Source organism: Rhopalosiphum padi, chromosome 2 (genome assembly GCF_020882245.1).
Source record: "Rhopalosiphum padi isolate XX-2018 chromosome 2, ASM2088224v1, whole genome shotgun sequence".
NCBI lineage: Eukaryota > Metazoa > Arthropoda > Insecta > Hemiptera > Aphididae > Rhopalosiphum > Rhopalosiphum padi.
In genome coordinates this window covers 46874558-46901948 of record NC_083598.1, presented here as the reverse complement: position 1 = coordinate 46901948, position 27391 = coordinate 46874558, and the positions used below count along the sequence as shown (strand labels likewise).

The 27391-nt window shown below is 34.8% G+C and overlaps 1 protein-coding gene across 1 annotated transcript in view; it reads left to right on the top strand.

Annotated features, from left to right (window-relative positions):
• Positions 1-23761, top strand: part of LOC132921297 (methylcytosine dioxygenase TET) — a 44842-nt gene extending 21081 nt beyond the window's left edge. The window contains exons 3-18 of the mRNA XM_060984245.1: positions 5214-5288; positions 15465-15596; positions 15678-15837; positions 15983-16338; positions 16435-16598; positions 16890-18350; positions 18420-18597; positions 18710-18933; positions 19020-19206; positions 19296-19523; positions 19593-19747; positions 19818-19974; positions 20045-20171; positions 20281-20849; positions 20936-21082; positions 21572-23761. Coding sequence (XP_060840228.1) covers positions 5214-5288; positions 15465-15596; positions 15678-15837; positions 15983-16338; positions 16435-16598; positions 16890-18350; positions 18420-18597; positions 18710-18933; positions 19020-19206; positions 19296-19523; positions 19593-19747; positions 19818-19974; positions 20045-20171; positions 20281-20849; positions 20936-21082; positions 21572-21976 — 4725 coding nt within the window. The 3' untranslated portion in view covers positions 21977-23761. The remainder of the gene's footprint in view (positions 1-5213; positions 5289-15464; positions 15597-15677; positions 15838-15982; positions 16339-16434; positions 16599-16889; positions 18351-18419; positions 18598-18709; positions 18934-19019; positions 19207-19295; positions 19524-19592; positions 19748-19817; positions 19975-20044; positions 20172-20280; positions 20850-20935; positions 21083-21571) is intronic.
• Positions 23762-27391: the final 3630 nt, after the last annotated feature.

Sequence of the window (27391 nt, the reverse complement as noted above, 5' to 3'; positions counted from 1 at the left end):
ATAATTATCTACTTGTTATGTTTATTATTGGTTATAAATGTTATGATAATATGTAATAACCAAGGCTTAAATCTCGAATTCAGTATCTTTTTTGCTATGGAATTTTATATTTCGATTACATGTATTATGTACACAATTCTAATATAGAAAAACATTTTTTTTTCAATTTTTAACATTTTTAGACATTCCAATTTAACCCTATAGTTTAATGTAGTGTAGTATGTTATTTTTATGAAATTTACTGTTGTAAAACTATAAAATTGAACATTTTAATAAACATTGTATTACTGATTTTGGATTTATTCACACGTTATGAAAGCTTGTAACAATATTCAAGTAAATAAATACACAACAGTACGTATATATCTATATATAGACCGTAACACATCGTCGGTTACTATACTAATCAATATTTTACGAAACGCACGTTTCTTCTTTTGGAACAATGATCACACAGTTTTTAAAAATATCGCGGCGGTGACGTTCGAAATAATACCATTATATTATTATGACATACACCTATTTTTTATTCATTTCGAACCATCTACACGGGGTGAGGGGATCTGTTTAACACCATTTCTATTCGCCTAACATAATTATTATAATCGTTTACCTACGTAATACTCTCATCACGGTATTAATAAAAATAATAATATTATACATCGAAACGATGGCGGTCCGCGCGAAAAACATCAAAGGCTCTTATTTTTGGGCGGGAAATAGAAAAGCACGATGCACTTGAACCATACGCGGGATCAAAGAGCGACGTTTACGCGCGCGTACTGTCGTAGTAAACAATTGCACGCTAAGGTTAAAGGGTAAAGAACTCGGCGACGGGTGTTTGTATGTATACACTTTTTCCCGTTTCCGCTCGCGGCGGCGGCCCGCGACGTGCGTATCGCGCGCGCGCTCGCACTGGCGCATCCGACCGCTCGTCCACAACACGGCCGCCGCCGTTGCGTTTTCAAGTTCACTCGGACAGCCGCGCTCGAACGCCGGCGCGGCCGTGCGGATCGCACGTGGTATCGCCGCCGCGGTCGCCGTCGTCGCTGGGCGGACACCACGTGGGTGCGGCGCGCGTATAGTCCCCGCTTGTGCGTGTGAATAAAGTATTGATTTTATGCGTGTCGGCCGACTACCCGCCACCCGCCGACCGCCGAAGCCGCGTGCGTGTGATTCATCGCCGCCGCTTCTCGCGCGTCCCCTTCGCGACACTCCGCCGATGCGTTCTCTCGCGCATCACATCAACGACGACGACGCCTCCGCCGCGCGATCAATTTTTTTTTTTTGCCGTCGTCTCCACGCGATAATATCAACGGACAGACGACCCTGCGCGGCCGCGCGTATTTACAAAGCGTTTGTACATAATATATATATATATTATATACAGACCGGCGATCCGCTGCGGCACTGAAGACCGTTATGCATTGACTTTTGACTTCAAGAGGTTCAAAAACGATTTTTGAGTCGATAGTTTTCAAGCAAAATATTATTGTTCTATAGCGGCCATCTTGTATAATACGTCTTTAAAAATCAAATTAAATCCATTAATTACTAGTCAGTCGTGTATATACGCGCTGTCCTCCGAAGTCCCCCGAACGGATTTTACTTCACGACCGTATTTTCTGTACCTATACGTCCCCGGTAACGATGATATTATGCGATATATTTTAGTAGATTAAAGATTTATAAGTTCGCGCCCCGGAATTTGAACGGATTTTTGACGACGACCGCGAACGCATTTCCGCATTTACAACGGAGCGGAGTTATGATGCGCTTTTTCCAAAACGTCATCATAATACAAACAGATAGTCTTGTAATAGTCCACGACGTTCGGTCTCTGCAGCAGTATATTGTTGTTCTCTTTTCTTTCGTTATTTTGCGCGTCTGGCGTCGTTGTTTTCACCACACGCCGTCGTACAATGCGATCGTTAAATAAAATATAAAATTATACGTATAGCGCGCGCAGCAAAACATATATAATACACTACGTAATATAACGTATACGGCAGCATGTGCTTTGCAATAATTGAGCTCTAATTTACGGACCCGCTTAATTCGTTTAAAAAGTATTTTTTTTTTCGTCCCATATAATATTATTGTCAATTATTATATATACCATATATTTTGTTGATCTAAATGTAGTCATATCATAATGTATACGCGCGACGTCAATAATAATAATAATAATAATAATATTAATAATAATTTAATATCATTAACGAAAGACCATCGTATCCCGCGGATTCTCGAGATCGTATTGTATAATTTTTTTAATCGTTTGTGAGACCTTCACCGCCATGAGTTGGCACCAGAACAATAAAATATATTATATAACGCGCCAATTTATCGTGATGATAGTATTATTTTCGTCGCAAAAATACGATTTTCATCTATTAAATGCGAACTCGTAATAGTAATATAATAATATTATTATATGAATGTATATGCTATTGAGCTCGCGATAGTGTTTTCGATGACGCGCGACGACGAAAACGGATTTCTCGAGTCGCGGCCAACCGTGCGAATAGACCGCCTCCCGCGCGCGTAAAGTTTCCATGCACAACATTTTCGCCGTAAACCGTTTCGGCGGCACCAGATTCGATATATATTATATATATTTTTTCGTACACAAGCGCACGGCTAAGGGTTGACGTTCAACGCACACACATATATAAACATTTTAGTCGTCGGGTGTATACGTTATGCGCACGCGCCCCTCCCCGCACCCCGCGAGTACTTCCGACGGCGTTATTACCGATTGCGCTGGTCTACGCACCGCGTTCTCGGTGCGGGGGTAGGATGAGTCACGGCGAATATACTATATATAATATATATGTACGTAAATAATATAATATATCGTCGTAGTGAATAGATGCGTATATAGGTATATAATGCAACTTACTATTTAGAGATCAACATCGCGGGTATATGATGTTAAAGTAAATCGATGTACATTTTTAAATTTATCGTCGACTTATATAGGTAGTCGAATGATAGTAAATATTTACACTGATTAATAATTGTTAATTTTTGTAATACGGTTTATAGGTGCGCGCCGATAAATACTTAGTTACTGTGTTCATAAAACAACTGTACATAGTATATTAAAATGTATACGTATAATAACATAATACGTAAGTCTAGGAATTAGTAAATACCTACTGCTGCTGCTGTTGCTGCGGGGAAACTTTGATGTCCAATAAATCGGATAGTCGCGATTCGATATGATGGGGTTAAATGCTTACGAATACGCATTAATATAACCTGCTGATGAAGGTCTCCGATTTCAATGAAACAGTGTAGTTTTTAATGGGGTTGTAACAATATTATACTTGTATATATATATATATATATATACACACATTGACATTACGCGCGTTTGGGCTATGTTGTAGAACACAGACGGTGTCGCAGACGGTGAGACGACGTCATGTATATGTTTTATTACTTAGGTCGCGTTTCGAGTACGTAACAGAAGGGGTTTATTCGAAAGAAATCGACTGCAATAGTGCAATTCGTGTGCGAATAATAAACCATTATTTTCCTTCTATATTCACGTCCTTCGCCACTCATACTATATACTATGACTGCTGCTACTACTACTACTACTATTACTACTACTACAGTATTAATATCACTTCTACAATACTATACTGTATTATTATTATTATTTACTTCTACTTCGGCCAGGATAAGTCAGCCCGACGTTCAGTCAAGTCATATATTATTAATGTACGCGCGACGGTCGTGAATGTATATAGTATATAATAATTATATTATCGCGCGGCAGATGGGTGCCAGATGTCAATATATACACTGCACATATATTATAACACACACACACACACACACATACATACGCATATATTACACACGGTGTGCGTAAACCCGTGCGTATACCTATATACGCGTGTGCGTATAATAAATATATATAAAACATATATAATATAATATTGTGTATATAACATATATATATACGTATGTATTACAGTCGTATATATACGAGTACCTATACATATATATATATATATATATATATATATATATATATATGTGATCTAGACTGACATATGCGACGGCGACGACGGTAGACGCGCGATGACCTTACCGTAACGCAATATAACATGGTGTATAGACTCAGTCTGCTGCATTTGTACAGGACACGTGAAAAACGGTCCAAAATTAGATTGTACACGCTCTTGCGGTATGCGTGTGCGCGAGAGTTGCACTTTCGCGCACCCCGACGACGCTATGTGCGCCCGACTATGCAGGTTATGTACACTATTTACGCGCGGGATTCATTGGAACACTTACTTTTTTAAAAATATATTATTATATGATACATGGGTACATGTTTTACACTTAATAGTTAATATCGTGAACGGTAAATATATATCATGTGTGCACGCGTTTAGGATTTTTGTTTGTCGCCGGGTACCTATATAGAGTTACGCGTCATGTTGATTTAACGTACAAAAGCTGCACAATAATATTATTATGTAATATGTTTATTCAATATAAAATAAACATAGGCATTACACAAAATATACAATACATTACACATATTAGGTGAACATACGTTTTGATGATTTTAGCTATAGCATATATATGATATTACTGTTGAAATAACACTAATATTGTATATAACGACGACTGCGGCTAAACACATACTATTATTATACATCGTGGTGGTCGTCTCGGGAATCCGTCTACGATGAAAACGATAGTCCGAGGATAAATAATGCATGATGATATAATATCTATACCTATATAATATACCTAATATAAGAGTTTTCATTAAACCCGAAAAGGAGTTTTTGTTTTCTATTCAATTATATAACAAACGAGTTATTAAAATTTAAAATCAATTAGACGTCAAATTAATTTTAATTGTCGTGGACAATTGATGCATAGTTTAATAAAAATAATTTTTTTCAATTTCTCTATAAAGTGAATACGAAATAATTTAAATAACTAGAATTAAGACTAAGAGCAACCATGTAAAAGTGGCTCTGTGGTTGTTAATGATTTATTAATTATAAGTGGTTTCCACTTTTATAATAATACGAGATGTATATACCTACTATATCTACCTAATAATTCGTGATATATAGGTATTGATTTCGCGCATTACTACTATCATTTATGTTTTATTTTTACGAATATTTTTTGTTTTCGGTTATTTAAATTTATAAATTATATTGTTTCAGCACCTCCTATACCTGACCAACGAATCCTATCCTCGAGGGGAAAATCGAAGAGGGCGTGGAAAAGGAAGTCGAGCGGTATGTTTATTTTATTTTATATTTATTATTTATGGCACTTTGGGTTTTTTAATAGTTAATCTTTACTTTCTCATCGTATACTTCGAACACTGATTTTTCGTCCACGATTTGAGCTAAATAATGTGAAAATATTTTGGGTTTTTTTTTTTTTAAATATGAAGTAATAATTAAAAACAAATGAAAATCGCGTAATATTTTTTGTTGCCGGTCGTGGTAAATATAGTGGTATACTGGCATCTAGTGCACCAAACAGTAACTACAACAGGGACGGAACGTAATATAGTTCAGGAAAATCGAAAACAATAATGAAATTACAATGTAATATTGTCGGTTTATAAAGGTATAATAAAGTATTATTATAGTAGTTGTCGTTGCCAGGAATCGGCTTTACACAACTCCTATCGCCAACGTATAGCTTTCCCGATCGATTTTCGAGTGCCCAGTACATAGTATATACACGAATACGTAATGGTTAATTTCGTGTATAATAGTTGTGTATAACTAGTATACCATTGACCTAATCGTTTGGCGTATACGCGCATTTTCTCATATAATATATAACTTGTAACCGATACGGTCATGATGGAAAAAACAAGGTGGTCCATCCTGTACACATTATTATTATACTGTTCAGCTGGTTTTTGCGTGAGATTCGTCGTGCAGCAGATAAAAGAATTTAGGTTTCAATACCCGTATGGAATTCATGTGATCAAAGTGGCTAAAATGGAAATCGCGGGGCTATTGAAATGTCGTTGTACAGTGCACACATCACAATAATATACAATGCATATTATTTAAATGATATAAATGTCGTTCGAACTTGATTTTTATAGCTCTACGTTTTAAGAAAATAAATGCAATAAAATGTATTATTTTGTACGAATTTATGAATCTGAATATGATTAGAGAGTATTTTAATAAATACATACAATAATATCGCTTAATATATTCTGAGCGATAACGTCCTTTAGAAATCGATTAAATGAGTGAATAAAATAAAAATGTAGGGGCTGATTCTTTTTGCAACTTATTATAGGTCGTGCGTGCAGCTGCACTGTCTCGTCAAAGTAGTTTCGACGGTAAACGGGTAAACGAACTCGCGATTTAGATGTTAAATCTAGGTCGGGGGCATTCAGGGTTAAGGTCTCTCCGCCGACGGACGGGATGGTGTGTGTACAAAGGCCCGCGGGATTTTCGGTGGGGGCCACCACTCGTCTGCGTACACATAACATAAACGAGGTTATTAGGCAAAATCCTTCTCCGCCGCCACTGACTGCGTGTGAGGGGGTTAAAAGGGCACTTTGTCGTTGTCGTCGTGGTTGTCGCCTCCGTTTCGGCTTGCACCACCATCAACTATTATACGCCTACACCGTTACTATATGCATCCACCGCCGCCGGTGTTTGCAATGGAGACAGAAAAACCCGCCCCTCACGGGTCGTCGCCTCCGTGGGGTAGGACAGTTTATGACTCTTTCGAAAAAGGGGTGGCTGCGGTGTCGTCGTCGTCACCGCTAGCGGTTTTGATGAAAAGCTCGCCACGACCCGTTGCGTCGGGGTATACTGCAGGTATATTATGTCTTTCGCGGTTGTCAACTGCTGTCGCGCCTTCAAAGTTCCCCTAGCTATTTGTTTGCGGCGTTTATGTACACTTTGTTTGCATTAATAATATTGCGTGTGTATACGTTTATGATGTACCGTAAATGCACGTACACGGAACGAATTATATATTAGGTGCGGGTGACCGGTGGATACAAAGCACTGCAAACACACGACGGATGCTGGCTCGCGTGATGGTTACCATGGTACCAATAGCTTCCACCGACAATGTTTAATTTATTCTTTGACGTCGTGAAACTATCGGAGGAGGGTCCGTCGCGGTCGGCCGACGAAGACTCGTATCGTGTCGCGGTGAATCGATCGGTCGGCGATTGCACACACAGTCTGCGGCAGACGACGACGTCTGCGGCGCGCGGCTTTCGCGTGCGTTATTTATTATTTCATAATATCCCGCGGCCACCCCTGTATAGGTTGATTAGGACTGCGGGGATGGTTGGCGGAGGGAGAGGTGCGAGAATCGTACACACATTCATCCCGATCGCTGGTTTCACCCTCTTATTTGTAGTAATTGCCCCGAACACACGTTTTTGCCTCGCGGTAATTACGCTAGCGCACGCGAAACTCCATTACGCGGACAAACGTCCGCCGAGGATGGACTCGTGGGGGTAGGTGGCAGCCCCTCGGCCGAAAAAACTAATCACTCGTTTTGTGTACACCGACAACGTAATTGAATAATCCGGTGGCGTACGTGAAATAGGTGTGACGTTATATAGGGTTTGTATTATTTTTTTTCCGCGATAAAATACGCTTTAGCGATTTCCTCCCCGTCCCTACAGACGCGATAAATTATTATTATAATTATTACTGAATCGTAAGTCTACCGTCACCCGGCAAGTCCATCGATTGCTTCTAAAAATCCGATTGGTAACACTGCCGGGCCATCGATCGATTTTTCGACCGAACGTTTTCTGCGAGCACCCCGTTTTTGTCTGATAGGCAACCTAATATGCTTTTGGGTACGCCGTCTTGTGTTTGCACATAACGCGCGGCGTCGCGTGAATTTGGCGGGGACGCGTTGGAAATATTTTAATTAATAATAATATTATATTTACATGATGTTTACATTATTACAATATTTTATCTCACGAGAGTGCGATCATTTTTAATTGGAATTTTTTTTTTTATTCGACCTCAAATTTTTTGCAGTACTTACTTTTTAGCATAAGTGGCTCGACGTAATTTGACGTTTTAATTTGTATGGCGGCAACAATCTACGTGACGACGTAATGGCCGAAATGAATTAAACGTTCAGATATTTCATGGTGTTTTTTATATGTTAAATACAATGCATTTTAATTATTGTTAACTACTAAAACTGCCAATGTTTTTATTGACTCGTAAAAAAATTGTATCGTTTTTACTTTTCGTCATCATATTATGTTTTTAAACGAATTCATAGCAACCTTTATGCGCGTCCACGTTAAACATATTCTAATTGGAACAATTAATTTCGTGTTTTATTTAAGACGTACAATATCATAATAAACTGACCCTACTCTATACTGGACGTTGATTGAAAAACGACGTTGGTCATCAGTATCCGAAATTCAATTGACGCGTGTTTGATTAATAATTCAAAAGATCGAATGCAACGATTGAAGAATGAAGAATGAATCGATTAGTGGGGTATACCACGTAATACACATAATGTTATTGTTATAATTATTGTTTTTTCTAACCCGTGCTCTAGGAGTCAAATTCCATTGGTTTTATATTAAATGGCACTTTCGAGTTTCGAGTATCTGAGAACTGGTACATCCGGTAATTTGATACGTTTCGGAACATATTATATGTAGTAGGTACCTACTTTTCGTGTTTATTATATTGTATATCGGTATATATTTTTTTTTCACTCGCTACTATCGACGGCTTCCATAAGCTATAATATTTTAGATTTAACTTGTTCCGAACGGATGTCATAACAACTGTTCATGGCTCATTCGTGGTGTGAACATACGGTGTTTGTAGCATGTCATATAATCCAAATAATATGTGTGAAAACGCCGGCGACCTTTATCTAGAAAGACATTGTGTTATATAGCATCAGATTTTATTTCGTTTCATTAAGAATATAGTCTTTATGTAAGAACCATGTATTGTTTGTATCGAGATGATGTTTCGTCTATACTCTATATATAGTATAGGTACCATTATAATATAATGTATTTATATTTGCAGTAAGAACTGCTAATTTCTGTATTGTATTTTAATGACATTTGTTTATAGTTTGTAAGTATACCATTAACGGTGTTATAGATCTTATAAATTCTAATTCTTTTCGTAATCTTTATATCGTAAATTATTAAGGTTTTAGAAACCTTAAATTTTAATTTGGCTAATGAAAATAGATAATGTGCTTATGTTTTGGTCGGTTTGCAATCGATTTTATATTATAGTGTTACTAAAATGGCGGAATTATTGATATAACTTATTTATTTCCAAAAAAACGATTTATTTAATGCTAACCTCAGCGGTTTTCGTAGTTAAAAAATAAACGAGGTTAATGCCGTGTCGCTTGTATTGATTTATTATTGTAATTATTTTTTTTTCAATCTATATAAACTTACCTACTAGAATATCTGATTTAGTATAAGTACCTATACCTAACATTTTTACCAATATATTATCCAAATATGCCATTGTGATTTTGCAATCGGGAAATTTGTATTTACTGAATATTTGAATAGCAAATATAGATATTACTTTAGATTTGGAAATTAGCTACACTATAAATTATATCCCCAAAAATTGTTATGAATTTATGATCTATGTTTTATTAAAAAAAAAGATAAATTCTTAGGTTTTTATAATTATTAATATGTTAACTAACTTTATATACGATTTCTTACTTTTTAAATTCTCATTTTTTACTTATAAAAAACCGTCTACGATTTAAATCATAGATACACGATTAGGAAAGAGTCAAATGAGTTACATTATATATATGGTTTTTTTTTACACACATAATAATTACTTTATTTAAATTAAATGTTATTATATTATTGTTTTGAATTTTTATTCACATTTTTAATAAGTCACTATTTGCTATTTGGTGACTGATTATTTATTTAATTTTAAAGTTTAAAATTATACTCTATGAAATTCTGTATAATATGCTTTTGATCCACATAATTGGTTTTGAGCTATTTATCGAGAAAGATTGAACGTGACGATCGTTATACATTATTTAGATAAGGTGATGTACTAATATGGTATGTGTTACACGTGGTCTGACTATGCGCTTTAGTTGCTTGCCTATAAATTGTGACAGTTTTTGAATTTCAAAATTTTTCAATATTATTATTCTAGGTTGGACAGTTGTTTTACCTAGCGTTATCAGGCATAATATACATCACGCCAAATCCGGTAGTCAGTGTAATGACAAATCGCGAATAGGTTTGACGAGGAACATAATGTTTTGACCGTTATTGAGATAATTGTAAATTCATCAAAATGACAGTAAAAATATTGTTTGCATAAAAATAAAATAAGATAAAATTGGTATACAGCTGTGTGAATTACGAATAAAAATTCTTACTACAATTTATATTTTAAATAGAGTTTGGAAAAACGCAAAAATAAAGGCCATTAATATTCCGCTGATTGATATCGTTTTTTATTGCATATAATTTGTTATCATGTTATTACAAATGTAATTATAAATATGGAAAAATCTTTCGGAGATCTAAATTATGTAATAAATATTGGTGGTATTACGGCTGTCGGCAAAGTTTTGCAGGCTGATAATTACGACGTAGAATATTATTATTACGCGTATTGCAATATACGTGCAGTGCAAATTTATTTTTAGGCATTGGAAATTTTTACCCTTCAAAAATAAGAAAACAATAAAATAGTAAAATCTGTTATGCATTAGTTATTATTAAGATAATGCGTGGTAATATGAATTGTTTTTGGAAAATCAATATTTTTTTATAAGAAGTTCAGAAGTATACCTACCTTTTTACTAAATCGTTTCAGAATAGTTGGTCTGTAAAGTATAGAAAAGTCTAAAGGACATTTATAATAATATGATAGACTTAAGACATATGTTTATAATCATCAGCGAATGATTTTGTTGATAAATATTTATACTATATTACATAATATACAGAAATTGAGGTATTGATGGATTTTTCAGGAAAAACATTTTTAATTAAATCTGTATTAAAGGGGTAGTATGGCAGGTAATCGACAAAATGTTTAAGAACACTATGCTACGTGATAGGTGAGGCCGGGTTATTAATCAAGGAAAGATTGTCGTTGAAACCATTAAAAATAAAAGTTTCAATTTACGACGTAACTTATAGGTTTATATTTTACACAATTTTTTTATTTAATTATTTCACGGTCGGTCAAAATGGCAAAGCATATTTTTTATTTTTGCCATTATCTACACGCACGTACAAGATAATATATCTCCAGTAGTCTTACATTGTAGGTATAAATTGTAAATAGCTATTTTAATGCTGCGAGTAAGACTGTAAATTATAATAAATTATTATAATTAATAATATAATATGTGAATAATGATCTATTTTCGGGAAACGACGATCTCGCGTCGAACATACGTGGTTGCCTATGTGGAAGCCGGTTGATAACTTATCATGTAAACGTATACCGATAACTGCAGAACAATTTTACAATTTAGCACCCGAATTCGTGCGTATACGTTATAATACGGCCTGCACACCACTTATAGATGATGATACGTCACGACTATCAGCTATAATATTGTATTATAAATCGTTATATTACAGACAAACCGTGATTGACTGGGTAATAATATATTAATATAATATTATTGAGTGGGCATATTATCGAGCTCGTGGCCGATCCGTGTGTGTATTATTATTATTACCTATAAATTACAATAATTAATTATCGGACGACTGGTCGACGACCCGTACCTCTGCGATAAGTGTGACGTGACCCAAATAGCGTACAGTACGCACGTAATTCAGAGGCGGCGGCGGCGGCGGCGGCAGCCGGCCGGTGTGGGCGATGAGCGCGCGGGACGGGGTGGCGGGCAAGCGACTACCGCACTTTACGACGATAACGGACAGACGTTATAGTTATAATAATGGTCGTATAATAGGTGGCTACTGCAACAATTAACGTATACTCATACCCAATCACCGGTGCTCCGATCGAGAGGGGAACACGCGACGACGACGACGAATGGACATTTGACGTATACGTATTAGATATGAATGACGCGCGTTCCCGGCGAATTTTTAGGAATAACGTACAAACCCTTTCCACAAAAAAATATCGGAGCATTCGGAGCCGACGCGTAATGTAGTCGTACCATCCACCGAGAGCAATAACGTGCCTAATAATAAAAAACACGACGTCGTTTCAAAGACGACGAAGTCGCGCGGGACGTAGCGCGCGATAATTATGGCGCGGGGCCGCGGCCGCACTGCGGTGGCCTCGACGTCGACGTCGACTGAGTGCGCGCGCGCGCCCGCTGGATACACTACTACTAATACTACTAATACTACTATTACTTCTACTACTACTACTACTACTACGACTACTACTCATAATAATAATAATAATAATAATAATAATAATACAAATATAATAATATGCACTCGCGCGTTCGGACGACTGGAAGGGCTGGAACGGCGGCGTCGGCAGCGGTATGTCGGCGCGGGCGGAGGACAGTCGCGGTTTACTGATAATACCACACGGTCAGACCTCCGCTGATATCGTAGAATGCGCTCTCGCCGTGCACTCCGCCGCCGAAATTCTATTCAAACGCGTCTCCAGCTACGACAGCAATAAATTGTAATAAAATCGTGCAGTTACCTTATTATTATGTTATTATACACCCGCGAATCGCGTACGATGGGCTGCGAAAGACGGAAACGGTAGTAGACACGACGAGTATACGCGGTTTAGCCGATCGAGCGAGTCCGCGCAAGCAATACATTATAGGAAGAGGTAGGTACTGTTTTTTACGCTACGGATGTCCGTAAAGGAGAGGACGATTAGACGGGTTGTGATTTCGGTGGGTACGATATATTATAATACAACGGTGCTGCAGTGAAATTATATACACTTACGGTAGAAGATAGGCGCTTACCGACACTCTCTTGCGAAGCTTTTCAAGGTAGAAAACGCTAAAAACAGTTCGGTCGTCTCTGTGGACGGGCACGTCTCGGAGGGGAAACGATAACGGCCCTAGGCAAACGGTACAGTCGTACTACAACACATATATAGTGTATTGAATTCTGCAGGTGATAATTATAATAATAAATTAATGTGAGAACGCGAGTATTGTAACGTTTGATAATATTATGGTTGCACCCGCGTGATTAAACGATAATGATATGTTGGTGGTTTATTTATTGTAAAACACCTATCATTTTAAAAAACAACGTTTTTTTTACATTGTTTTCCATATAATTTGTAAGTCGTTACTTGAAGACGTTTTTGAAACAAATAAATATTTTTAACTTTTTATTGTTATAATTTTTTTTAAGTTTTATCTTTTTTTAATTTTATGTTTTTTTTATGTCATATTATTCTGAGTATTTCGAATTTCAGGAGAGTATTATAACCGTTGTTCGGTAGTTAGGTAGTCGCAGTTTTAGTTTTTTCTCTAAAACACGGTGGGTTTAAATTATGGAAGTATTATATTGTACGGCAGTAATCGCAGTTCACGTTATTGATGTTTCATGGTAATTTCGTGCAGTGGCCTCGGTCGCACACGTTCTACGATCGTATAATATGTATATATGTTACGTCGTCGTCGTGCGTATACAACACAATATGTTATAATATGGTATCGTATATTATACTTAATAGAACAGCCTACCGCTTGCCGTACCGTTAATGTATGGTGAATATATATAAATATATAATATGTATATTAAAATATTCGAAAATATATTATCCAGGTGATTTTATATTACGAGTGTATAAGTATACCATCCGAGGTCAAAAGTCTGTCTTACGTGTTATTTGTTTGTTCTCACAACACTCAAACTTATCTAACTGGCCTAAAAATTATAACGATTATCAGTTATTACTATATATTATTATATAAGATGTAGGAAGTGGACAAGATAATTAAAATTAAAATTTTTATGATTAACGTAATTAATGTAAAAATAAGAAAATAGGTTTATTTGTAAATTATTCTTTTTAATTAACGTACCTATACAATCTCACAGTTTCTCATAATAATGTAGATTTACATTTTATTAGAATACAACCTATAAGAATACATTTATTAAATCTGTTTATACAATTCTGTTCGTATGTTGGTCTATTATTTAAAAGTAAAAGATAATAGTATTATGTTTGTTATACAAATCTGTTTTAATGAGGACATAAACGAATAAGTATTTAACAGTGTGATAATTTAAACTTCATATATATATACATGAATTATATTATATTATGATATAATATCATTAGCCTACCGACCATTGATTTGATTATTTTAAGAAGATTATGATAATAATTTGTTTAGCTTGCCGCGTACCCGCGAACGCGTAGTTTGATCAAAGAATTTATTTATTTTGATTAATGTGATCAATACATACAGATATCATTGTAAAATATTAAATTTTGTTTGATCAATGATTAATGATTATACATTATTATAGAGGTATAACTGTATAAGTAATAATTATATACCTAAGAACATTTTTTTTCGGTCATCGATAATTATCTTTAAGATTACTATGAAAACAATTATAGGAATGTATTCGTTTATGCACGTTTAATTATAATTATTTTATCGAACAGTCGTTTAGAGATAAACCGATCAAATCATAGTAGTTGTAATATAGTATGTACCGATAAATAGGTAGTAGTCAACGTTATCGTCATGCACAGACAGCTGTGACTCAAGTTAAACCACAAGAAAGTCTCTATTCCATTCGTATAAATTGTCATTTATAATATATATATATATATTATATATATGAACAAGTTGGACCCACTTCAAATAATAGAGCTTTTGAATTCCGAAAACAATGTGCTTAAAGTCGTCGACTCACTCCTCCCCGCCATACACACTTCACCGAACACCCATTCTTTTATTATCCCTCGGGGTATGGAATTTGTATAGTATAATACAATATATACGCGTGCTTATATATATGTTGTGCGGGTTGTGAAAATGGCGCGTAACAAGTGTGTTTCTCGAAAAACGATTGTGGAAGGTCGGGTAAAATCCCCCGAGCGCATTTCCCGCGATCTCTGGCTGCGATGCAGCATCATCACCAGTCAGTAGTAGTTTTAAGTAGTTTAGTATTAGTAGTTGTAGTAGTATAGTAGTATATATAGTTGTCGAAAGGCGGACTATTATAGAGAGACGAAAACCACCGACGCACATTGATGAAAACCCGTGAAAGTTGCTTGGCACTGAATCAAAAATACCCGCACGCCCACACACAGTGCAGTTATTTCTATTATTAAACCCAAACAGCCATTTTTTTTCTTTACATTATCAACAGTCTGTTTACGTTTTGTCATAGTATATTATTTGTGCCACGTTAATATGTTATTTATTGATCGGAGATATATTTGTAACAGGCATACAGAAATAAGGGCAACAGATCGATATCCGGTAACTCCGGTGCACAACAACATTCCCCCGGGCCATCAACTCCACTGAACGGAGCTCCTGGATCGCCAGTGGTCATGACCGAATCACATCATAATTCGGTAGGATATCACTCGAATCACTGATACTTTGGTATCCCCGTGGCTCATATTATTATAATATTATGTTTGTTTTTATTTTAGCTTTCCGGTACGGTATTGACGACGTCTGGAAACGGGGCTGGTTTTTACGGCAACCAGGCAGTCAGCATTATGGAATCCGATCCCAATGGCATCGGGTTTAGAGACAGCAGGTTCGGAACGCCAGCCACTGTGTGGCACTCAACTGACGGAAACGCATTGGGTTAGTACGATAACACGCAAATAATAATGCACACATTATATAATAAACTTTTGATAAAAAAAATCAAAATAATAACATAAAAAAGTTTATTCATGCCTAAATACATTTGTTCAAGTCATATTACATTAATGTAATATTTTTATAGGATGGACAGCTGTCACTCAATCGCCTCAACCTCAGTATGTTGGCCAACAAATTCAATTAGAAGACATACGATACCATTCGCCTGCCAACACTTTACATTATTCTACTCACGCTCCACCAAACGTTTATAACCAACCGGGATATCAAACGGTTAGCGCGGCTCAAACGCCGACAACCGGGTTCATTCAAGTTAGCAATGGTTTCGCTCATCAACCCACCCAAGTAACCACTAGTTCATTAATCAATGGTGTGCCGAACGTTGCGCCTACTATAAACGGCAACGTAGAGTACTTGGAGACTTCGGGTAGAACAGATTTTGTTAACGGAACACCGAATTACAATCATATTTCCCAGACTGTACGTATACTTATTCCTTTCTTTAAAGTTATATGTACACCTAATACCTATATATAGTTTTATTTTAATAACCATTATTATTAAATTAATTTTTAGGTACAAGAACAATCACCATCTTCTCAAACCTTGGATTCGTCCAACGACGCATCTGTCAAAGTAGTTAATAACAGTTTTAGTCAACCCGGTGCGGGAAACGCGATACCTGGGTACCCACCTCAACAACCTCCCCAATCGCAACAGAGTTTACACAACTCTAATGGGTAAAAAATCGCTATTACTAGTTTTTATATTATATTTATTTTTCGTTATTATTTAGTATAATATTAAAATTATGCAAAATGTAATTATATCTATTATTTTAAAGTTCTAGAATCTAGATAGTAATCAATTTAATTCATATTTCTATAAAGTTTATTATTTTATATTGATTTATACTTAATATATTGTATAATCATACTATTTATTGCTTTTAAATTATAATAACATTTTTAAAATTAAAATACTTTAAAAATGATAATATATTTATTAAAATGCGTTATTGTTGTTAACAGGTACCCAGGTAAAAATGATGGAAATTCCATAGGGGAGGAGAGAAATCGAGTTTCGGACTCTCCAGCAACTGGCGTATGGGGCCAGTCAAATAATCAATATGATACGTCAACACCAGTGTCTGAAAAAAGCAACTTAAATAATCGAATAAAATCAATGATTCTTAACAAACAACAATATCAACAACAACAATATTTACAAGATAGACCACAAGATCAACAACAATCTCCACATCAACAATATCTCAATGATCAGTATCAAAAAGAACATAATTCCAATGAACAAAATAACCACCAACATATGCATCAACAACAACAGCAGCAACAGCAGCAGCAGCAACAACAACAACAGGTGCAAATTCAGCAACAAGTTCAGCATCAACAGCAAGCTCAGCAGCAACAAGCACATCAACAAGCGCAACAACAAGCACAACAACAAGCTAAACAACAAGCCCAACAACAAGCACAACAAAGTGCTGCACAGCATCAGCAGTATCTCAATGATCAGTATCAAACTGAACAGAGGCATAGTCCGCAAGACCAAAACAACCATCAACAAATGCATCATCAGCAACAGATACAGCAACAACAAATACAGCAACAGCAGCAGCAGCAACAACAGCAGCAGCAACAACAGCAACAGCAGCAGCAGCAGCAGCAACAACAACAGCAACAGCAGCAGCAGCAGCAGCAACAACAACAACAACAACAACAACAACAACAACAACAACAACAGCATCATCAAAGTATGCAACAAACGCATAATCAACTGCAGATACACCAACAACATTTGCATCGACAACAAATAATGCAACAGCATCAAGCGCTTCAGCGTCAACAAAGAAACGACGACAGTGGAGATGCCAAGAGTCCATTGAATCAATCTGATCACCAACAATATCTGGCGGACTCCAAACAAAACTTAATTAGCAATAATTTTTTAGTCCAAGGCCACCATCCTCGGAGCTTAGCTACTGAGGGTGGTGGCTTCTATTCGGAAGTCGAACGACATCCGAAATACCATCACTACCACCACCACAATGAACAAAAAAAACCAAAAGAAAAACAACAACAACAACAACAACAGAAAGATCAGCAGATCCAACAGAAACCTATTTATGATTATAAAGAAAGTCTAGAAATCCAAAAATACAGTCATGTTAAAGAAGAGTTCATTGAAATACCGTATGAAATGAGATTACACCGATTACCTTTTGGAATCGATCCTAGAGTGAGCCAAAAGAATGGTTATGTATTCTGTGGCAGTGGTGGACCTAATCCTATTGATGTTGTGGAGGGTCCATGGTGCTGTCGAATGGGTGGTACAGATACTCCAACAACTAAACATTTGTCTGACGGGTGTTGTCATAGATTAAAGACGTTGGACGAAGAGATAGATCCAGTGGAAGTGAAACAAGAGAATGGCCTGAATAATAGTCAATGCTCTGATAATTTAGATGATAAGTATGTTATATTATTATAATTTATTATAATTTAAAGTATTATGTTTTATAAATGCATGATTTATTTTAGACAAAAAACTAATGTCAAAGCTACGGTTCCTGATTGCAATTGTTTCCCAACTGACCAAGCGCCACCAGAACCCGGACCGTTTTACACTCATTTGGGTTCGGCTAATAGTTTAGTGGAACTAAGAACAAATATGGAAAATATGTCTGGTATACGCGGAAAAGGCATACGGATGGAAAAGGTAAGAAAATGTCTTATCATGACTAATATTTACTTAATTTTAAAATCTTAAAATTATATATAATATAGTTATTGGTGGTTATTAATTTTATTGTTGGTGTTGATTTATATAGGTATTGTATACTGGTAAAGAAGGCAAAACCACACAAGGCTGTCCTTTGGCCAAATGGGTAATACGGCGTTCATCGATAGACGAAAAACTCTTAATAGTTGTTAAAAACCGACGAGGGCACAAATGTCAACATTCCTGGATTGTTATTTGTATTGTATCGTGGGAAGGCATATTATCCGACGAGGCCGATTATCTGTATACAATGCTATCGCATAAGCTAAACAAGTGCGTGTTGAATATTGATATAACATTTTAATTAACTCACGTTGTTTACCTACGTTTTTAACGAACAATTGATTTATTTGAAATAGATACGGAGTACCAACTACCAGACGATGTGGTACAAACGATCCACGAACATGTGCCTGTCAGGGCCTTGACCCAGATACATGTGGAGCTTCATTTTCGTTCGGTTGTTCTTGGTCGATGTACTACAATGGTTGTAAATACGCAAGGAGTAAAGATGTGAGAAAATTCAGACTTTCTGTACGGACAGAGGTAAATTTAGTTGATATAATTAATTTACGTACGAGCTAATATACAAGTAATATGTTAATAATGTATTATTTTATTTTTAATTAAATTAGGAACAAGAGTTAGAAGAACGATTGCAAATGCTAGCTACTAATTTGTCGCCTCTATACAAATCATTAGCGCCACGTTCGTACAACAACCAAATACAATGTGAACGTGAAGCGTCAGATTGTAGATTAGGTTTTAAACCTGGTCGTCCTTTTGCAAGTGTTACAGCTTGTATAGATTTTTGTGCTCACGCTCACCGAGACTTTCACAACATGCACAATGGCTGTACAGTCGTAAGTTAATTAATTATAACGATTTATTATCTTAAAAATATTTTACTTTAAACTCATGATAACGTTTAGGTGGTAACATTGAACAAACATCGAGGGTTTCAAAAACCCGATGACGAACAATTGCATGTATTGCCTTTATACGTAGTAGACGAGTCGGATGAATTTGGAGACAAGCAGGCTCAAAGTGATAAATTTAAGAATGGTTCAGTGGAAATGCTTTCCAAGTATGTAGTATAATTTATAAATGATTTATAATGCACAGTTATTAATTGTACATTAAATTAATTTTCATAGATTTCCGTGCGAAGTAAGAGTTAGATCCGTACCACTGACACCATGTAGACGTAAGAAACGCCAAGTTGAAGAACCCGAATCTCCTAGAGGAGCACCAACAAGCATAGGACCACAAAAACCTGAACAAAATAGTGATACACAAGTACAAAGTTCACAAGTATGTCTCGGCATAACATTTCATGTTCTTCGTAAACATAAAAATTAATTGTAAACATTGTCGAGTTTAGATATCTTCAACTGTATTGGATTGCCCAACGATTAACATGTATCAACGATGGAACCATCAAGGATTACTAGGGCAGAGTCCATCTAATTTCTATAACGTTCAAGAATATAGTCCATGGAATAATATTGGTAAGCTAATATTTTTAAAATATTGTATTTAAAGTAAGCTAAATGATACAGTCATTTTTTTTTAATCACCATAGCCATCATAATATTATATAATAAACATTTTAAATAGATAACCTTATGTCACCAAGCATGGCGATGGAAATGAACTCGAAAACAAACGTGACAAATTACCAACCGCCGTCTAGGCATCACGTCCGCAACCTATGGCCACCCGTCGGTGGTGGATTGCCTGGTGGCAAGCCGGTCGAGCCCGCATTGACCGGAAATAATTTAACTCCAATGATGCAAAAACCATCAGACCACTATAGTCAGTCGACCAGCTACGCTCAGAGCAGACCAGTTTCGAAACCGACTGAGATGGCAAATGTCAACAACTATAATTGTTATTATAAATCTAGTCAAGCCCTGTCCTATCCGACGGTGGCGACAAACGTTGTCACCGCCCCCCCAACAGAGTACAGTCATTGTTATAGTCAGCAACCAAAGTATTTGCCACTGCACTCCGAGGCTGCTGCTAATCGCTGGTGCCCGCCACCAACACCACCACAGTCACTTTTGTATCCGCCACCGCCACCACCACAACCACAGTCGCATTTGTATCCACCATCAGTACCGCAGCCGTTCCAAATGCATACGTCCCGATTTAACCATCAGGATTCGACAACTATGTTCAATCAGGTAAGTCACATTTAAATTTATTTTTTTTATAAAAAAATATGATATATACTTATTATACGTATTAATAAAGATTTCGTTTCTTACAGGGGATGTCCCAGTACCAGCTTCCAAGATGGGATCTATACGGACCGACACCGTACTTCCCCTCAGTTGTGCCCGAACCTGCAGCGGCGCCTAAAGTACATCCAATCGGTGAAGTGACTGATTATATAGAGAATGAAGAATGCTTCAAGGTATGTCTTATGTACTTTTTTATTTAAATGTGGTGAGCAAAATAGTGCGTTGAAGAAGAAAGTTCTTAGATTTTTAGTATTGAATAAGATATTATAGTTATTAATTAACCAGTCTTCATTTTTTTTTAATTACGAAAAACTTAACTTAGATATACTGTTAATGATGCATTACGTATTTTCGTTACTATTATAGTATTATTAGATTTAGTTTCTCGAATATTTCTGAAATCTACAATAAAATTTACTTTTTATTAAATTACCGATCCATTCAATACATATGGTATCTATACACCTCTATTTATACCAGAAAAATAATTAATTACAGTCGTGTTATTTAGATATTTTTTCCATTTAAACAATAATTGTTTAAAATCATCCATTTTGATCGCGAATGTATCCCATGAATCTATCGCAAACTTAATTTCTCGACATTAGTTTAGTAATTTATATCTAAGCAGTTGTTAAACATTTGTGTGCGCAATTTTTCAGGATTCTCAAATGGGTGGCGTGGCCATAGCGCTAAGTCACGGTTCTGTGCTGTTCGAGGTGGCCAAACAGGAACTGCACGCCACCACGGCACTCCGGAAACCTGACAGACTGCACCCGACTCGTATCAGTCTAGTGTTCTACCAGCACCGAAATTTGAACAGACCAAAACACGGATGGGAGGAGTGGGAGGAGAAAATGAGGGTGCGAAAAATGGGCAACGCATCTACTAACTGCAATAGCAGCACTGGCACAGCAGCCACGGCCACGGCCACCACGGCCAACCCGCTGTTGTCAGCCAGTGGTGGACGTAAATCGACCACTGTGACCACCACCACGTGGACGACGCTGTTTCCAATGTTCCCCTGCATGGTAACCGGTCCGTACCAGGAGAACCAATGTCAGTAGTAGCCGTATACGTTTGCCACCGGAGCAAAAGGGTTAAGGTTTTTTTACTTCCTTTTTTTTTATATTCGTTTTTATACGCAGTCGATCGGCCGCTACTCACGCCACGTGATTTCGACTTTTCTTCTCTACCCAGCCCTATTTATCTCAACCCGCCAAAAAACTCGTTATTTCTCCTCCATACACACAAATTATCATACACACAACTACACTTCCCGAATTTCACCCGATTGCCAAAGAAGCTTTATATAACATACGATTATCGTTTTATTTTTTATTTGGATAGGACTTAAGTAATCATTTTACGTTTATAAGAAAACCCTAGGTATAAGCATCAATTTTTAATCACGATTTTTGTTATAATTTGTTTTCTTTTTGTTTTTACTTTTTTCTGTACATATTATAGTGAAAAACATCTCTTTTCCCCCAAAAATAAGGAATATGTGTGTATTATTTTTTAATTGACAACTTTTTTTCATGTATGATTTCAAAATATTTAGTGTTTTATTTTTGTACTCTTAACTAATCGCCTATTTATATGTATATTAAATATTTATACTGCCGTTGTTTAAACAATTTTAGATGAAACAAAGTTAACACGGCTTCGGTATAAAATTTTTTAAAATTATTATTCTAAAAGTAATTCTGTCGATAAACTCACCTACTATTCTCACCCGCGAGTTTTAAAATGATCGATTTTAGGTATACTCCTTTCCCCAATCACCCTTTAAAATAAGATTATTAAATAATTTATTTTGTGTTCATTAAATAGATCTCTCTACGATCGTAAGTAGAAAGTCCATCACACTTATTAGTGTTTAGTATGTACAAAACACTGGCGGAATCAGAATTAAAATGTAATAATAATATATAAAAAAATATATCAAATTCGACTGATTAGTTAGGTAGCTATCATAGAGGTAGTGTGTGACCTACTTAGTTATAGGAATATTTTTTAATCATTATTCATAAGTAATAATGCAAAACGACAACGCTCATAAATTTTTGAAAATTTATTTATTTTTTTTAGAATAAATCAAGTGTATAAATTTGTGTAAAAAGACAGTATTTCAAATGGAAAAAAATCATAAATATATAAACATATAATATTATAAAGTATATTATATTTTTGGAAGACTTTTTTTAGGATAAAAATATAAGAAAATTTAATAATGCGTTGAATTTCAAATAAATATTTTAAGATGTTGCGATTTTTGTATTCTAAATGAAAAAAAAACAATAATATTTATATTTAATTATTGATGATTGTGTGTTCCATAATATTGTAAGTTTAAATGATAATTATTTTAAGAAATAATAAAAAGACATTCGTATTCATATATTTATTAGTTTAATCATGATGTGAAATTATTGATAAGCACTGAGCTTTTTTTAACGACGAGTACAAAAAATATGTATCTTAATTTTAATACGCTATTGAAAATTGTATGTTTTGTTTTTATATCGTTTAACCTGGATTTTTCATGATAAAAAAAAAGTCTGTCTTCCAAAATGTTTTTTTGTTCACAAACGCCGAACCATGTATGATTTTTTTCGTGTACATTTTAATTAATTTAATTCTATTTTTTGTATTTATTATTATTTATTTATTTATTTATTTTTTTTTTTTTACTATTCGTATCCTTACTTTAATTTATTTTAAGGCTTATTTATATGATTATACACCGTGAAAAAAAACGTATTTAATTTAGTGTTGTAAGTTAATCGAATGTACCTACCGACGAGATTCTATCGAATAAAAAGAGTTTGTACACACTTTTCAAATAATTATGTTGTACCTATGTCTACGTATACCGATGAGTGTTTTACTAACCTCATTTTAGTGTCATGGAGCCCATCCCAGACCAGCCAAATGACCCTATTGTACCACAATATTAACGAGGTACAATTATTACACCTACGACCTAGGTAATTACAATAAATATCGTCTGAAGGTGATCAATACAATATTCTTATATGGGAATTTCGTATCTGTACGAGTTTTTGAATTGACTATAGATATTGTTGTTCCATGTAATATTATAGGTATATGCAAATACGCGGACTTTTCGTGTAAAGTAACTGTACAAGCGATTGTAGTGACAACGAAAGTATGAACCTAATTGAAATGACGTCATGAGGTCATGTCTAAATATAATAGTAATAATATCAATAAAAAAAAAACAGTGTTTATTACCACATTTTTAAGCTGCGGTTTTCGTATTCTCTCGCTCTTTAGCACGGCCAAAGTCATATATTACCTGTGTAACTTCATCGGAAAAATATAATTGACCGATTGACCCAATAATCGTTGCCGAAAAACAAGCTTTAATTACCCACAATTCGTTTGGAGGCATAAATGTTATCATGACGGATCCGAGACCGCATAATTTTTTATTGCACATATTAAGTCATACGTTATTAATTATTAATAATAATTAATAAACATCGCGTGAAACTATCGCCGAAGAATGTGTGCATCATCTATAGGTATAAGCTTATAATAGTAATAGTATAATGGAGTTACATATATAATAATAATAATATAATGGAGACCTGGATTGACCAGTTTGAAACGTGTATTTCCCATGGCATATACAGAATGTTTCACTGCATGTAAGCTCACACCCCGTTTTATCTTTTGATTATGAATCTATAAAAATCTATAAAAATCTATATTATCTTTTAAGACTATAATTATCGGATATATCAACATTTTCAAAAAAATCATCTGCTTTACAATTTATAGTTAAAACGTAAACTTTACTGGATGGATTAAAAAAAAATCAGAAATAATCAAAATATAAATAAATTCCTTAAATATTGAGGAAAAATGGGGTTGAGCATGCTCGGTGAATCACCTTGTAGAAAATATTATGTTACAGGTATTTTTATGAGTTTTTTACGGTACGTCAAAAATCAAATAATACATACGATAATGGGTTAACGATTATGCACGCGCAGGCGCGCCGCGAAGCTATTGGACGATAATTTTTTTACACAAATAGGTACCGATAGGTATTATTGTTATTTATTAACAAGTCACAGGAGTGCCGGCAGTACCGCGGCTGTGTGTTTACTATTTACCGCGCTTCGGCATCACCGAATACCGATTGAAAACGAAAACAAATACACCGGACTGATTTTCGGACAAAATAAATGATATGCGTATATAATATGCATAAAATATGTGTGTAATATCATCAGCGCACACCGCACGACGGATATGCTGTGCGAAAATGTGATAATAATAGGTTGAGCTTGCCCCGCGGACGGTTACAGTTTGGAAATCGGATCCCAGAATCCCGTAAACGAGTTTTGGCGTATTATTTTTTTTTTCCGTTTATTGTATCCAATGTCTTCGGCTGTTTACGGTTTCATTCCACAAAGACCCCGCGGCAGCGACACGACAGTTCTTCATGAATATAATAATATTATTGTTTGTGCCCACATAATATAAAACATATTATGGTTTCCGCTGAAAAAAACAACGTTTTTTTGGTATCCACATAGTAGTTTTTATAAATACGAACCTTCATTAAGTCACATCTAATAATAGTATCGTACAAAAACTGTAAATTTAATTGCTTATTATATAAATTGCTCACGCGAGTCCGTATTTTTTTTATTATTATTTTTTTTTTTTTGGCTGCAGAATTGTGTATTTATGCCTTATGAAAGTCTGCGTAGATTTTCTCCAGCCCCTTCACGGTGGTCATGGTTGTAATGCCGCCGTTGTAACTATCCGTTAAGTCTTGCCCGCCGTGGTGTAGAGACGGTTAATATGGTAAATGGCTGGGTATTTTATAAATTTATAATATAGAAAATATATGCGTAAAGGTAGGAGTAGTGTTTCGGATACATATTTTGATGATTTATACTTGTGTACTGTAATTTTTGATGGATGTCAATTTGTATCAAGTATCTTAAATCGAAATATATTCGTAGGTGTGTTTTGTATCATTTTTTATTTATTTATTTTTTGCTTAGAAAACTGATTTCCAAAGAAGAAATATTTATTTTCTATTTTTAGAAATTAAACGAAAATTATCATAATTTATTCGAATAAGATTTTTAATTTGTCTCGTGTTATTTCCATAGCTAATTGAATTGTCATTGAACACAGAAAATGGTGTTTAAGTAGGCCGCACAAGCAATTCTGGATTGTTAAGGTGGCAGGGGGTTCGGTTCTGAGATTTAGAGGCCTATTATTTTTTTTTTATATATGTAAGTAAAATGGTATTTTATCAACAAAAAAAATCTTGTAATTTATCAGATTCAGTATTTAGTATTTTTTATATCAGGGCCTATAACACATTGATATAGTACATTTATCTCTCATATATCGAAAGAATTATTTTCTGTATCAGTATTAAATTTTTATAAGTCAAGACATTGTTAAGTAAATTAGTTGATTAGATCAACATTTTGTGAAGTATTTCTGTGTTACACATTCCACTCATTTAACCTTCAAATTCATGTTATAACTTGTTTAAATTTCAATGTTTATATTTCAAAATTCTAAGAAAAATATTCTGATATTAAGTAAAAATATGCTATCATTCAAAAATATAACTTGGTACTTACTACTTATAACTGGTTTTCAAAAATTTTGTAATTTTAATATTTTCCGAGACAGTGAATACTGTTAAAACGATCATTCAGTTATCAATGATATGTTAAGTAACGTATATGTTATGCAGGTGTTCATGTATGTTATTTGTAATTGTTATAACAATCGAATAATGTATTTAATAACAAAACCACTAAGTATGAAATATGTTCTTGGTCAAGTAGACTTTAAGCGGTGACTATTAATACTCAAATATACGTTTTGACGTAAATTTGCATACTGTTGCGTGCATATCATGTTCATACAATGTACACCAAGAGAAAAAATGAACGACATTGTGTATAATAACTATAATATATATTAATATGTAATTTTCTTAACAGTTCAATAAATATTAAATATAATTTATATTATGTAATATGTATCTATATTGCCTTATTTACGATGATAGAGTAATATAACTAAACTTTATATAGGGCAATAAGTTTTACAAAGCTGGGCCAATCTAGATAATGCATATATTTATGAAAAAAATAACAGAATTCAGCTCACATTATTTATGATATGTAAATAAAACTGTTTAAAGTTGAATGATGTATATTATTTATTTATTATTATTATTATTATTAAACGGACGTTGTCCTTATACAATATGGTTAACTTTACTACAGTCGTAAGATATACAGATAATAAAATAATTGTAGTACAAAATGTAAATATATAACAATAATTATAGTACATATTTTATATTAAACTAAATAAATTAAATACAGTATATTAAACAGAACTAAGAAAATTTTAAAATAATAACTTAACTAGTTGAAATCAAAAGTATAAGTATTGCC